The sequence below is a fragment of the Barbus barbus genome, assembly GCF_936440315.1.
Source record: "Barbus barbus genome assembly, chromosome: 20".
Taxonomy (NCBI): Eukaryota; Metazoa; Chordata; class Actinopteri; order Cypriniformes; family Cyprinidae; genus Barbus; species Barbus barbus.
In genome coordinates this window covers 4686441-4698729 of record NC_136748.1, presented here as the reverse complement: position 1 = coordinate 4698729, position 12289 = coordinate 4686441, and the positions used below count along the sequence as shown (strand labels likewise).

Here is a 12289-nt window from a genome sequence, read left to right as displayed (position 1 = left end):
CCCAACATCCCGCAACCACCCGAGCAACCAGTTCAAAGTATTCCCATCAATTCCACTTCCATAGAAAGCCTCGTCGAGAAGCAATCTGTATCCATTCCACCATGTTATGCCCCCTTCAGAGACGTGTTCAGCCTGAAGAAGGCCTCCAAACTCCCTCCTCATCGGCCATGGGACTGCGCGATCGATCTCCTACCTAGTGAGCCAGTGCCCAAGGGTAGGATCTACCCTCTCTCACTCCCGGAACAGAAGGCCATGGAGGAGTATATCAGCGAGGCTCTTGAACAAGGTTATATCCACCCTTCTACTTCCCCTGCTGCTTCGAGCTTTTTCTTCGTGGCCAAGAAGGACGGAGGCTTGCGGCCTTGTATAGACTACCAGGCACTGAACAACATCACCGTGAAGTTTTGCTACCCCCTTCCTCTCGTCCCAGCGGCTCTGGAACATCTCCGCGGAGCCACCATTTTCACAAAGCTAGACCTCCGCAGCGCGTACAACCTCATCCGAAAACGTGAGGGGGACGAATGGAAGACTGCCTTCGTGACACCAACCGGCCACTATGAATACCTCGTAATGCTGTACGGCCTTGTCAATGCCCCCTCCGTATTCCAGCTTAAAGCATCTGCAGGAGTTCCATCTATTCCTCAAAGCCGAGAAGTGCTCGTTTCATCAACCTTCAGTGCAATTCCTCGGCTACATTAGTGATAGTGGTGCCATCCGAATGGACGAGGGGAAGGTTGATGCCATCCGGACCTGGCCAGAACCGACCAATATCAACTCCAGCGATTCTTAAGCTTCGCTAACTTCTATCGAAGGTTCATCCAGGGTTACAGTGCCATAACCAGTCCTCTCACTAACCTTCTGAGGAACAAGCCCAAGTCTCTGTCCTGGACACCAGCGGCCACGGAAGCTTTCGAGAAGTTGAAGCCTTCACCCATGCTCCTATCCTCATTCATCCCGATCCTCAGAGGCCCTTCGTGGTGGAGGTTGACGCCTCAACTTCGGGAGTAGGAGCCGTACCATCCCAGCAGCAGGGGAATCCAGCCAAACTCCATCCATGTGCCTTCTTCTCCAAGAAGTTCAGCCCGGCGGAGAAGAATTATGACGTCGGCAATCGAGAACTCCTAGCTATAAAGCTCGCCCTAGAAGAATGGAGGCATTGGCTGGAAGGCGCACAACACCCGTTCTCAGTACTCACAGACCACAAAAATCTGCAATACTTACGAGATGCAGAACGCCTCAACCCCCGTCAAGCCCGCTGGGCCCTGTTTTTCACCCGGTTTAACTTTTCCATCACATATCGCCCTGGATCCCGTAATGTTAAGGCTGACACCTTATCCCGTCTCCATGCCCCGGAAGAAGAGAATCCAGATCCTGAATCCGTTATCCCAGAAAGTATCATCACCTGTCCCATTCAGTGGAATCCGGAACCTGAGACCCCCGCCAATGCCTCCATAGCCAGCCACTCCGCCGGGCTGCCCACCCGGTAAAAAGTATGTCACCCGATCCCAACGCATCCCCACCATAAGCTCCGTTCATGAATCTTTGGGCACTGGCCACCCAGGGACCAACAGCACCCTCTCGCTGCTGAAAGATTCGTCTAGGGTTGCGCTGAATGCGCCATGTCCAAAAGTCCTCGCCATCTACCAGCAGGCAAACTCCTCCTGCTGCCCGTTCCCAACCAGCCATGGTCACATCTAGGAGTGGACTTCGTCACAGGACCTACCAGTATCCGAAACACCTGAGTCTTGGTAATCGTGGACCGTTTTTCTAAATCCTGCCAACTTCTACCCCTCAAGGGTTTACTTACCGCCATGGAAACGGCGGAACTACTTTTCCAACTTTTCCATCACATATCGCCCTGGATCCCGTAATGTTAAGGCTGACACCTTATCCCGTCTCCATGCCCCGGAAGAAGAGAATCCAGATCCTGAATCCGTTATCCCAGAAAGTATCATCACCTGTCCCATTCAGTGGAATCCGGAACCTGAGACCCCCGCCAATGCCTCTATATCCAGCCACTCCGCCGGGCTGCCCACCCGGTAAAAAGTATGTCACCCGATCCCAACGCATCCCCACCATAAGCTCCGTTCATGAATCTTTGGGCACTGGCCACCCAGGGACCAACAGCACCCTCTCGCTGCTGAAAGATTCGTCTAGGGTTGCGCTGAATGCGCCATGTCCAAAAGTCCTCGCCATCTACCAGCAGGCAAACTCCTCCTGCTGCCCGTTCCCAACCAGCCATGGTCACATCTAGGAGTGGACTTCGTCACAGGACCTACCAGTATCCGAAACACCTGAGTCTTGGTAATCGTGGACCGTTTTTCTAAATCCTGCCAACTTCTACCCCTCAAGGGTTTACCTACCGCCATGGAAACGGCGGAACTACTATTCAACCATGTATTTCGATACTTCAGTATCCCTGAAGACATTGTATCCGATCGAGGTCCTCAATTCATCTCCAGAGTATGGAGAGGATTTTTAAACTCCTAGATGTGACCGTGAGTCTATCATCCGGGTACCATCCTCAGACCAATGGGCAGACCAATTTTCGACATACCCTGTCATGAACTGGAAAAAAACAGTTAATGCAGAGCTTTTGAGGAGCGTTTGAGGTTAAAAAGTATATAAATTGTAATTTTCTTTTAGAAAATAACCAATGGTTATGCTAGATAAGACCCTTCTTCCTCGGCTGGAATCGTTTAGAGCCCTTTGAAGCTGCATTTAAATTGCATTTTGGAAGTTCAAAGTCAAGGGCACCATAGAAGTCCATATGGAGAGAAATCCCGAAATGTTTTCCTCAAACATAATTTTTTTACGACTGAAGAAAGAAAGTCCTGTTCTGACACATGGTCACAGGAGCAAATGGTGTAAGAAGGCAAGATTATTAGCTTTAGTAATTTCATATGAAATGACATGAACTGTACATAAAAAAATGTGTGTGTATGAAGGTGTAGAGAAGACTTTTGTCAGGTTTTATGATTTTTTTGTTTTATTTTGTATGTTCAGAAATTCAGTTAGTTTTTTGTTTTTCGTTCCACAGCTCCCATCCCTAACCAGGATTTCCCATTATGTGTGACAAAAAGGGAAGATGCAAGGTTCCTGGGTGCAAAGGAACACCCAAAGTGATGTGCAAAAAGTGTAATGTGCACCTCTGTTTCACAGCTGAGAAGAAGTGCTTCTTGAAGTTTAACACGGAGTAAAATCTCATTCCATGAAGTACATGATATGACAAGACACACTACATCCGGGCTGGGAAACTTTGGTCCTGGAGGGCCACTGTCCTGCAGAGTTAGCTCCAACCCTAATCAAACACATCAGAACAAGCTAATGAATGTATTTTAAGATCACTAGAAAGCTACAGGCAAGTGTTTTTTAATTAGGCTTGGAGCTAAACTCTGCAGGACAGTGGCCCTCCAGGACCGGAGTTTCCCAGCCTCGCACCTACGTCTGAATCAAATTCAGTATATCAATGTGTTTCAAGTGTTTTTCCCTTTTCATTTAATGATTTCTTGACATTTTTTTTTGACAGATTTGTGATTCTGAATTGCTCTCTGAACATTGTCTTATGATATGTGAATGGAAAATTTTCTCTACAATTCTGTGCTATTGTTGCGCAACGTTGCCCTGAGGCAACGAAAAAATATTTTGGAATGGGGGGTGAGGGGTGGTCAAAAAAATGTTTTATCAATAAAATGTTCCCAAATAGACCAAAAAATTATGTTAATTGTTTTTAAATCGATTGACAGCACTAATTTCAACCCATCTTGAGTGTTTGCTGCTAAAAAGCTTTTTTTTTTAGTTTCATCTGACCATAGAGGCCAGTCCCATTTGAATTTCCAGTGTGTCTGATAACTGAATATGCTAGAGTTTGTTTTTGGATGAGCTAGGAGAATTTTTCTTGAAACCCTCTCAAACAATGGTGGTGATGTAGGTGCTGTTTGACATTTTTTTTTAAGGTTTTCTGACCCCGAGACTCAACTATTTTCTACAATTCTCCAGCTGTGGTCCTAGGAGAGTCTTTAGCCACTCAAACTCTCCTTCTCACCGTGCATTAGGACGATATAGACACACGTTCTCTTCCAGGCAGTTTCGTAACATTTTATGTTGATTGGAAATTCTTAATTATTGCCCTGATGGTGGAAATGTGAATTTTCACTGCTCTAGCTCTTTTCTTAAAGCCACTTCACTAATTTGTGAAACTCAATTATCTTTTTCTGCACATCAGAAATATATTCCTTGTTTTTTCTCATTGTTTGTTTTCCCTCCTATTTATATTTCTGTGAAACAGGAAGCCATGGCTGGATAATTTCATGTTCATAATCACCCTGGAGTGCTCAAAATTGTGAATATGAATGGGAATATACTTCAGAGATATTTTACTCATAAGAATTTCTAGGGGTGCCAATAATTCTGTCCAATGTGTCCAGAAAAACAAAAACATTTATTTCATAATGATATTTCCCCCCATTTTAAATTCTTATTATCCAATGAAAGGTTAGATTTTTGTCAATTGTTTAAATAAAAGATCAAAAGGATTAACAATGCAGATACATTTTCACAGCCTTCTTTGATCATATTTACCAAGGGTGCCAATATTTTTGGCCATGACTGTATATGAGACACGTGTCTCACGTGGATATTTACATATGAACGGCACTAGCCGCGAGGGGGCATGATCGCATTAGAGATAATGAGTTAGACGGAAAAGACTGAACATCGTGTTGGTTTCATACGGATTACATTATCACAGAATATTTGTTTTCGATATGACTTACTTCATTTAAAAGTAGACACTTCAAGCTTTCTATAGATATAACTCCCATATGTGTGCTGAGTATTTGCTGAGTTACAGTTCATTTTAATGAACCTCCAGAGCCTGCTCCTCCAGGGTCCGTTCCAGTGCCCACTCTTCCAGGGCCCATTCCAGTGCCCGCGTCTCCAGAGCGCCCTCAAGTTCCCGCGCCTCAAGAGTGTCCTCAAGTGGCCGCCCCTCCAGAGTGCCCCCAAGACTTCATAGTTTTCCCCAAGAAATGTTTTTTTGGGGGAGGCATATGTCCGTGGCCAAGACGGCTAAGGCCACAGAAGATCCGCCTTGGCCTCCCGAGTCCCCGGACCCGCCATAGCCGCGCGGCCGAGCTCCCGGCTTCGTCCTGGAGGCCTCCCGTGTCTCCATCCTGGACTAGCCTCCAGGGGATAATGTCAGGGTTTTGGACTTTTTGTTCTTTGTTTTACCCCTGTCCTTCCTGAGTTTCCTTATTTGGTTATCTTCCTTTTCTCATTAAGATAATTTGATTATTCCTAGCACATGTTTCAGTTCTTCTTAATTACTTCCCATGTGTTTATAAGTCCTGAGTTCTCCCTGAGTCTTTGTCCATTCACTCGTCCATTTATGCTGTGTTTCCGTTATTACTTTATTTATTAATTAAAACGAAGAACATTTACTTACTCCAAGTCTCGGGTGGTGATGGCGCAGTAGATAAGACACATGCCTTTGGTGTGAGAGACCCGGGTTCGAATTTATTAATTGTGAGACACCAATGTGTCCCTGAGCAAGACACTTAACCCCTAGTTGCTCCAGAGGCGTGCGACCTCTGACATATATAGCAATTGTAAGTCGCTTTGGATAAAAGCGTCAGCTAAATGAATAAATGTAAATGTCTCCTGCATCTTTCCTGCAACACAACACCGTGACAAGACGCTTGTCTTCTGTGTTTCCTGTTTTGCTCTTGTTCAGTGTTTCCTGGTTTACCTATGTTTGTTTTATTATATTTAGTTAAATATGCAGTCCGTAAGTTTTGCCTCTTTATCGCCATCTCTGTTTGAAACCTGCAATTGCAGTTATTTGCAGAATTATATTTTTTGCGTGGGTTGAGCACCGGCACGGCTCCTCAGCACAGATTAATCTAATCTTTTGAGGTGTATGTGTGGGCTGGCAGTCAATGCAACAGTGTGGATATTCACTATACTTCAGAATTACAGACATTACAGAATATTTAAATAGACTTGCTTTTATTGGCTCTTTTATTAATGAAAATAATTCTGCAAATGTTTTTGTGGTTGGGGATTTGAATGCAGATCTTACTGACAATTTTTCTATCTTTGCTAAGCATATGCTGCATTTCTGTGTTGATAATAATTTTAAGTTATCAAGTAAACTGTTGTTACCTAAGGACTTATATAAGTGAAGACTAGTAAAATTAGACTGGTCTAAACTTACAGATGAAGATCTTAAAACATATTATGGGAAAACGGATACTCTGTTGAATAAGGTAGTATTGCCCAGAGATGCAATCATGTGTTCAGATGTGAATTGTAATGATATTTCCCATGGTACAGGCTTTTGTGATATTTATGATGATATTGTGAGATCTATGTATGAGGCTAGTAGACCATATCTTACTTGCCCTGACAAGAAATATTATAGTAAGCCAGGGTGGAAAAAGTGTGTAGTAGCATATCATAAAAAAGCAAAGGAAGCATTTAAGGCATGGGATGTAGCTGGTAGGTCCAGACAAGGCCCACTTTTGGACCAGAAAAAGGTAACGAATGCCAAGTATAAATATGCAGTTTGTTATATTTGTAAACATGAACAAGTGACGAGAGCTGATTTAATGGCGGAAAATCAAATTTGTAATAATGTGAATGCTTTCTGGAAGGACGTAAGATCAATAAATAGGAGTAATGTGACATTACCATGCTCTATTGTGGGTGTCTCTGGAGCTAAGAATATAGCAGAGTTGTGGAGACCGCATTATTCTACTCTGTTTAATTGTATAAAGAATGAGCCAGGTAAAGTGGAAGTAGTTTCTAGTATGGATACAGGAAGTATTACAACAAATGAGGTTTATCAAGCAATTATTCAGCTTAAGGAAGGAAAAACTGGTGGTATAGATCAAATGCTGAACACCTAAAATTTGCTTGTGGTTCTTCTCGCAATTTGCTTTACTGGTTTTATTATATACGGGCTGTTGCCAGAGTCTATGTTGTCAGTAACCTTGTTGCCTGTTATTAAAGATAAGGCTGGTAGGTAGTTTGGATAACTATAGACCAATTGCTTTAGCGAGTGTTGTGTCAAAGGTTTTGGAAAGAATCATATTAGATCGATTAGATGTTTATCTTGATACTACAGACAATCAGTTCGGTTTTAAGGCTCACCATAGTACGGATCTGTGTATATATGCTCTGAAGGTAGTAGTACAACTGTATAAAAGACAAAATTCGACTGTTATTATCGGCTTTATTGATGCTTCTAAAGCTTTCAATAGAGTTAATCATCAGAAGTTGTTCAGTAAACTAAGACAAAGGGCATACCTATTATAATTTTTTAATTTTGACATATTGGTACTCTAATCAAAGTATGCAGATAAGGTGGGGTAATTGTGTCTCAGATTCATTTAGCGTAAGTAATGGAGTGTGCCAAGGAGGTTTACTTTCACCAGCTCTTTATAATGTCTATATGAATGAATTGTCAGAAGCGATTGTAGGACTGGATGTATGCTTGGTAATATCACAGTCAATCACTATATGTATGCTGATGATCTGGTTGATTTTTCCACAAGTAGTGCTGGTTTTCAGCAGTTGCTTAATATATGTTTTGATTATGGGATTAGATATGATGTGCAATACAATACAAAAAACAGTGTTGCCATGATATGTAGAACCAAAGAACATAGAGATTTGAATTTCTCAGATTTTTTTTTATCAGGGCAAGTGTTGAATGTATGTACTACTGTAAAATATTTAGGTCATATCATTAATAATGAAATGAGTGATGATGATGATATGTATAGGCAACGTCGTAAGTTATATGCTCAAGCAAATATGTTGATGAGAAAACTTTATATGTCTTCAGATCAGGTAAAGATAAACCTTTTTAGAGCATATTGTACTTCTTTTTATACTGCTCCTTTGTGGTTTAAGTTTAAGAAAGAGAGCCTCTGTAAGCTTCTTGGGGGCGCTCGGGAAGCGCAGACACTTGGGGGTGCTCTTGCCGCGCGGGGCTGGACGGAACCAGCGGGAACTCAGGAGGGCTGGACGGAACCAGCGGGAACTCAGGAGGGCACGTGCGTGGAGCCGGCACGGGAGGGCACGTGCGTGGAGCCGGCACGGGAGGACGCTCGGGAAGCGCAGACACTTGGGGGCGCTCTTGCCGCGCGGGGCTGGACGGAACCAGCGGGAACTCAAGAGGGCTGGACGGAACCAGCGGGAACTCAGGAGGGCTGGACGGAACCAGCGGGAACTCAGGAGGGCTGGACGGAACCAGCGGGAACTCAGGAGGGCACGTGCGTGGAGCCGGCACTTGGGGGCGCTCGGGAAGCGCGGACACTTGGGGGCGCTCTTGCAGCGCGGGGCTGGACGGAACCAGCGGGAACTCAGGAGGGCACGTGCGTGGAGCCGGCACGGGAGGGCACGTGCGAGGAGCCGGCACTGGAGGGCGCTCTGGAAGCGCGAGTTCGCGGGGGCGCTCTGGAAGCGCGAGTGGCGGCGGGCTCGGGGGAGCCACTGACGAGGACGGGCTGACACTGGCTCGGGCCCGGACATCTCCCAGACACAGGCAAATCCCTCCTCTCCAGGTTAATCCTGTGGTGTCTGGGAGGTTCATGGGGCGGTGGTGACAGGCCCCGAGCCGGAAGAGCTGGAGGATGACGGCGTCGTGCAGCTCCGCCTTCCTGGCCAGCCCGCAGAACTCCTCCGCGTACTCCACGAAGGGGAGGTCCCGCAAAACGAGGGCGCCGAGGCGGGCGGTGAACTCCATCGCCGTGGAGGGAGCGGGGAAAAAGGGACAAACAAAAAACTTTCAAAAACGGAAAAAAAAGGCGGGGGCGCCGCTTACTTCTGTTTGGGTCCGGTCTTCTGTCACGTTCCCTCTCGGGACACAAGGAGCGAGGAGACGTAGGAGTATCAATAATCCGTTTATTGAACACACAATGAGACAAGGAGCTTGGGGAGAGACGAACATCACTGACGATAAGACCGGACACAGGGGCTAGGAAACACAGGGCTTATAAACACTAGGAAAACGAGGAACAGGTGTGGACTAAATCACACACAGGGCTAGGGACTAATTAAACTAAATGAAGACAAACAAGGACAGGAACAGGAAGGCCAAATATGGGCACGGGAGGAAGGGAAACACAAGACAAGGACTGACATTTATCACATTTATTAAGTTTGCATTTTTATTTTGACCCCCTCTACAAAATAGTGGATTGCTCAGTAAATATACATTGATGGCATTTAATATTTTGGCTTTCTTCTTCATGTATTTATTTCCAGAAAAAAAAAAAAAAAAAATTTAACAAAATCAAAAATTTGAACCGGGGACCTTTGGTTGAGTTGAAACAGAATGACCCTATAGTATTTTCAAGAGACCATCACCACCTCTTAGAAGCCTCTCTCTTACTGCATTTAATTTATACCTGCAAAGTTTGTCTTGTATTAGAGATTCCTACAATTCTCCAAATTCACATGACTGCTTTTCATTTCAGTCACAGTACATAATGAGACACTGACATTTCCCTTTATATACACACAAAATTAAATAAAATAAAATAATGCATCTTTTATGTCATATTCTTCTTCAGATTACATTACATTTCAAATTTCTTCATGATCTTCAGAGTTTTTTTTTATTTTTTTATTATTATCTTCTTCAACAACAACTTGAAGAAAAGGGACGGGTGTATCTTAGAGACTTGATAGTGTATTCTATTGCAACTGAATACAGTTCAAACCACTGTCGAAACATTCTCCAGTTTTCAGATAAATTGCTCATGTCCTGCTGGAGGTTTCAATCCATACATTTCTCAGTTACTTCTTAACTTCTGATGCCATGTTATGTGTTACAAGCCAATCACAGCTTTACAGTGTTAATCAGGAAAAAATGTTCTAGTGAAGGAAACTAAATTTAATTCTGCTTTGAAGAAGCCTTAAAGAGGACAATATAGTCAATTTTTCAGTTAGTTCATTGTTGATTTGATGTTATCATCCAGCTCAGTTCAGTTTTCATCCAATATATGTCTTGCAATCAAGTTGATACCAAAAGGCGCTGTGTCAAGGAACCCAAACTCCACTGGTGACAGAAATAGAGGGAAAAGAATCTAGGCTCCGTTGGGGGGCCAGTTCTCCTCTGGACAGGTGAACCAACATGGTGGTGTTTAGTTCCAGGCTGCAACACAAGTCAGATTGTGGATTATTGATTTACAAGACATCATCACTTACACACAAGTGGCAGATTAGACTCATAACATTCGTGTATTTTTTTTGGCACTGTTTTTTGGACAGGCCCCTTATTACAAACTCTGACTCATCATGCGTTTTCCTATTTTTTCTTTCTATGTTTCATTTGCTTTATAACTGTGGTTATCAGTACATTTTAAGATAAAAGTTGATTTTGGTTCAAGTAAATTGGTATGGTAACGTAAATTGAAAAATCTACAGGCATCAATATGCCATTGCCTTAAACATTGTCACCATTTTTATTTGGCATAATATTTTTATATTGTATGTTGATAATTCATACAGTGCATTACTGTTTTGTGTATTTTGGACTCTGTCATAAAATCTGCTTTGAACATGTTTCAGGATCATTTATATAGGCACACTTCTGCATTTATGGGGATTTATTACATTCCAAAGTTTGCAATTTCATATTTAACAGCTAGTGGATTTATAATCCACCCAAACCATTATTCCAGTAATACTCCCAACAATTATTCTACACGCGTTACAACCCCTTGGCTCAAGGAGCAGCAACATAAATGGAGAGGCCATACCACATGATCAAATTTGCACATAAGTATTTTAATTATAAAACAGACACAACTACATTTAAAATAACAGAAAAAAAAAACTACAAATACAAAAACCACAACATCAAGCCTTGGACTGGAGAGGAGGAAAAGTCAGCATGTCCACCAAGCCGCGAGACCAGCAGAGACCAAACCCAATTGTTCCACAATATATACACACACACACACACAGTAAGATTTTTAATTTTAAGATTTTTATATATATAAAATAAGATATATATATGTGACCCTGAACCACAAAACCAGTCTTAAGTCGCTGGGGGATATTTGTAGCAATAGCCAACAATACATTGCATGGATCAAAATGATTGATTTTTCTTTTATGCCAAAAATCATTAGGATATTAAGTAAAGATCATGTTCCATGAAGATATTTTTAAAATTTCCTACTGTAAATATATTAAAACTTAATTTCTGATTAGTAATATACATTGCTAAGAGCTTCATTTGGACAACTTTTAAGGCGATTTTCTCAATATTTAGATTTTTTTGCACCCTCAGATTCCAAATTTTCAAATAGTTGTATCTCAGCCAAATATTGTCCTATCCTAACAAACCATACAGCAATGGAAATATTATTTATTCACCTTTAAGATTATGTAGAAATCTCAATCTCAAAAAATTGACTGGTTTTGTGGTCCAGGGTCACACACAAATGTGCTTATATATAGTATATAAACTTTTGCATTTTTTACTTTTATTATTGTACAAATAGCATTAATTACTTGTTGACATCTTTAATTTCCACTCAATAGACCATTCTTCCACCTTTTTTATAGCTGCCTAAAACAAAAATAGATAGATAGATAGATAGATAGATAGATAGATAGATAGATAGATAGATAGATAGATAGATAGATAGATAGATAGATAGATAGATAGATAGATAGATAGATAGATAGATAGCTTGTACTCTTCTAGACACTGTGAAACGTTGTATCTCAAGCATTTCTCGTGTTATTGCCTCTTTACTATAATCGTTAGTTGTCCTCATGTCTAAGGCGCCTTGGATGTTGATTGGTGGAGCCAGAAACACATCATTGACGTGATACGCTCGTGATGATATTCACAAACGCAGGGCGGAGACGGACAGAGCTCAAGACAGAACTGGAGGAGTTGAACACGCGCTCTCTGTTAACAGCGTGAACTGCAGAACGCAACACTTCACCTCACTTTAAATTCGCAACGCATTTAAAATCTTACGATGCCAGCCCAAATCATCAGCGGGAAAACTATCTCAGCGTAAGCTATTTTCTTTTCTTAGCTTTTTATTCACGTCACGTTGATAGAGACTTGAAATATTTTTTTATTTACATGTTTCATGTTCTCACGTAACTTTACTGTTTAAAGTTGAGTGCGTTTTTTATGCCCCCAATATTTGTGATTGTTTTAAAGGTTTTTTGGGCACATATTGAACTCTGAACTTTGAGACATTGACTGGGGATTTTCATTGATCGCATTTATCGATGTTAAAGTTTA

General features: G+C 42.3%; 1 protein-coding gene across 1 annotated transcript in view; it reads left to right on the top strand.

The window, feature by feature from the left end:
* Positions 1–11919: 11919 nt before the first annotated feature.
* The window catches only part of LOC306886117 (C-1-tetrahydrofolate synthase, cytoplasmic-like), a gene marked incomplete at its 3' end in the record, with an annotated part of 41760 nt that continues 41390 nt past the window's right edge, over positions 11920–12289 (top strand). The window contains exon 1 of the mRNA XM_079443000.1: positions 11920–12052. Coding sequence (XP_079299126.1) covers positions 12015–12052 — 38 coding nt within the window. The 5' untranslated portion in view covers positions 11920–12014. The remainder of the gene's footprint in view (positions 12053–12289) is intronic.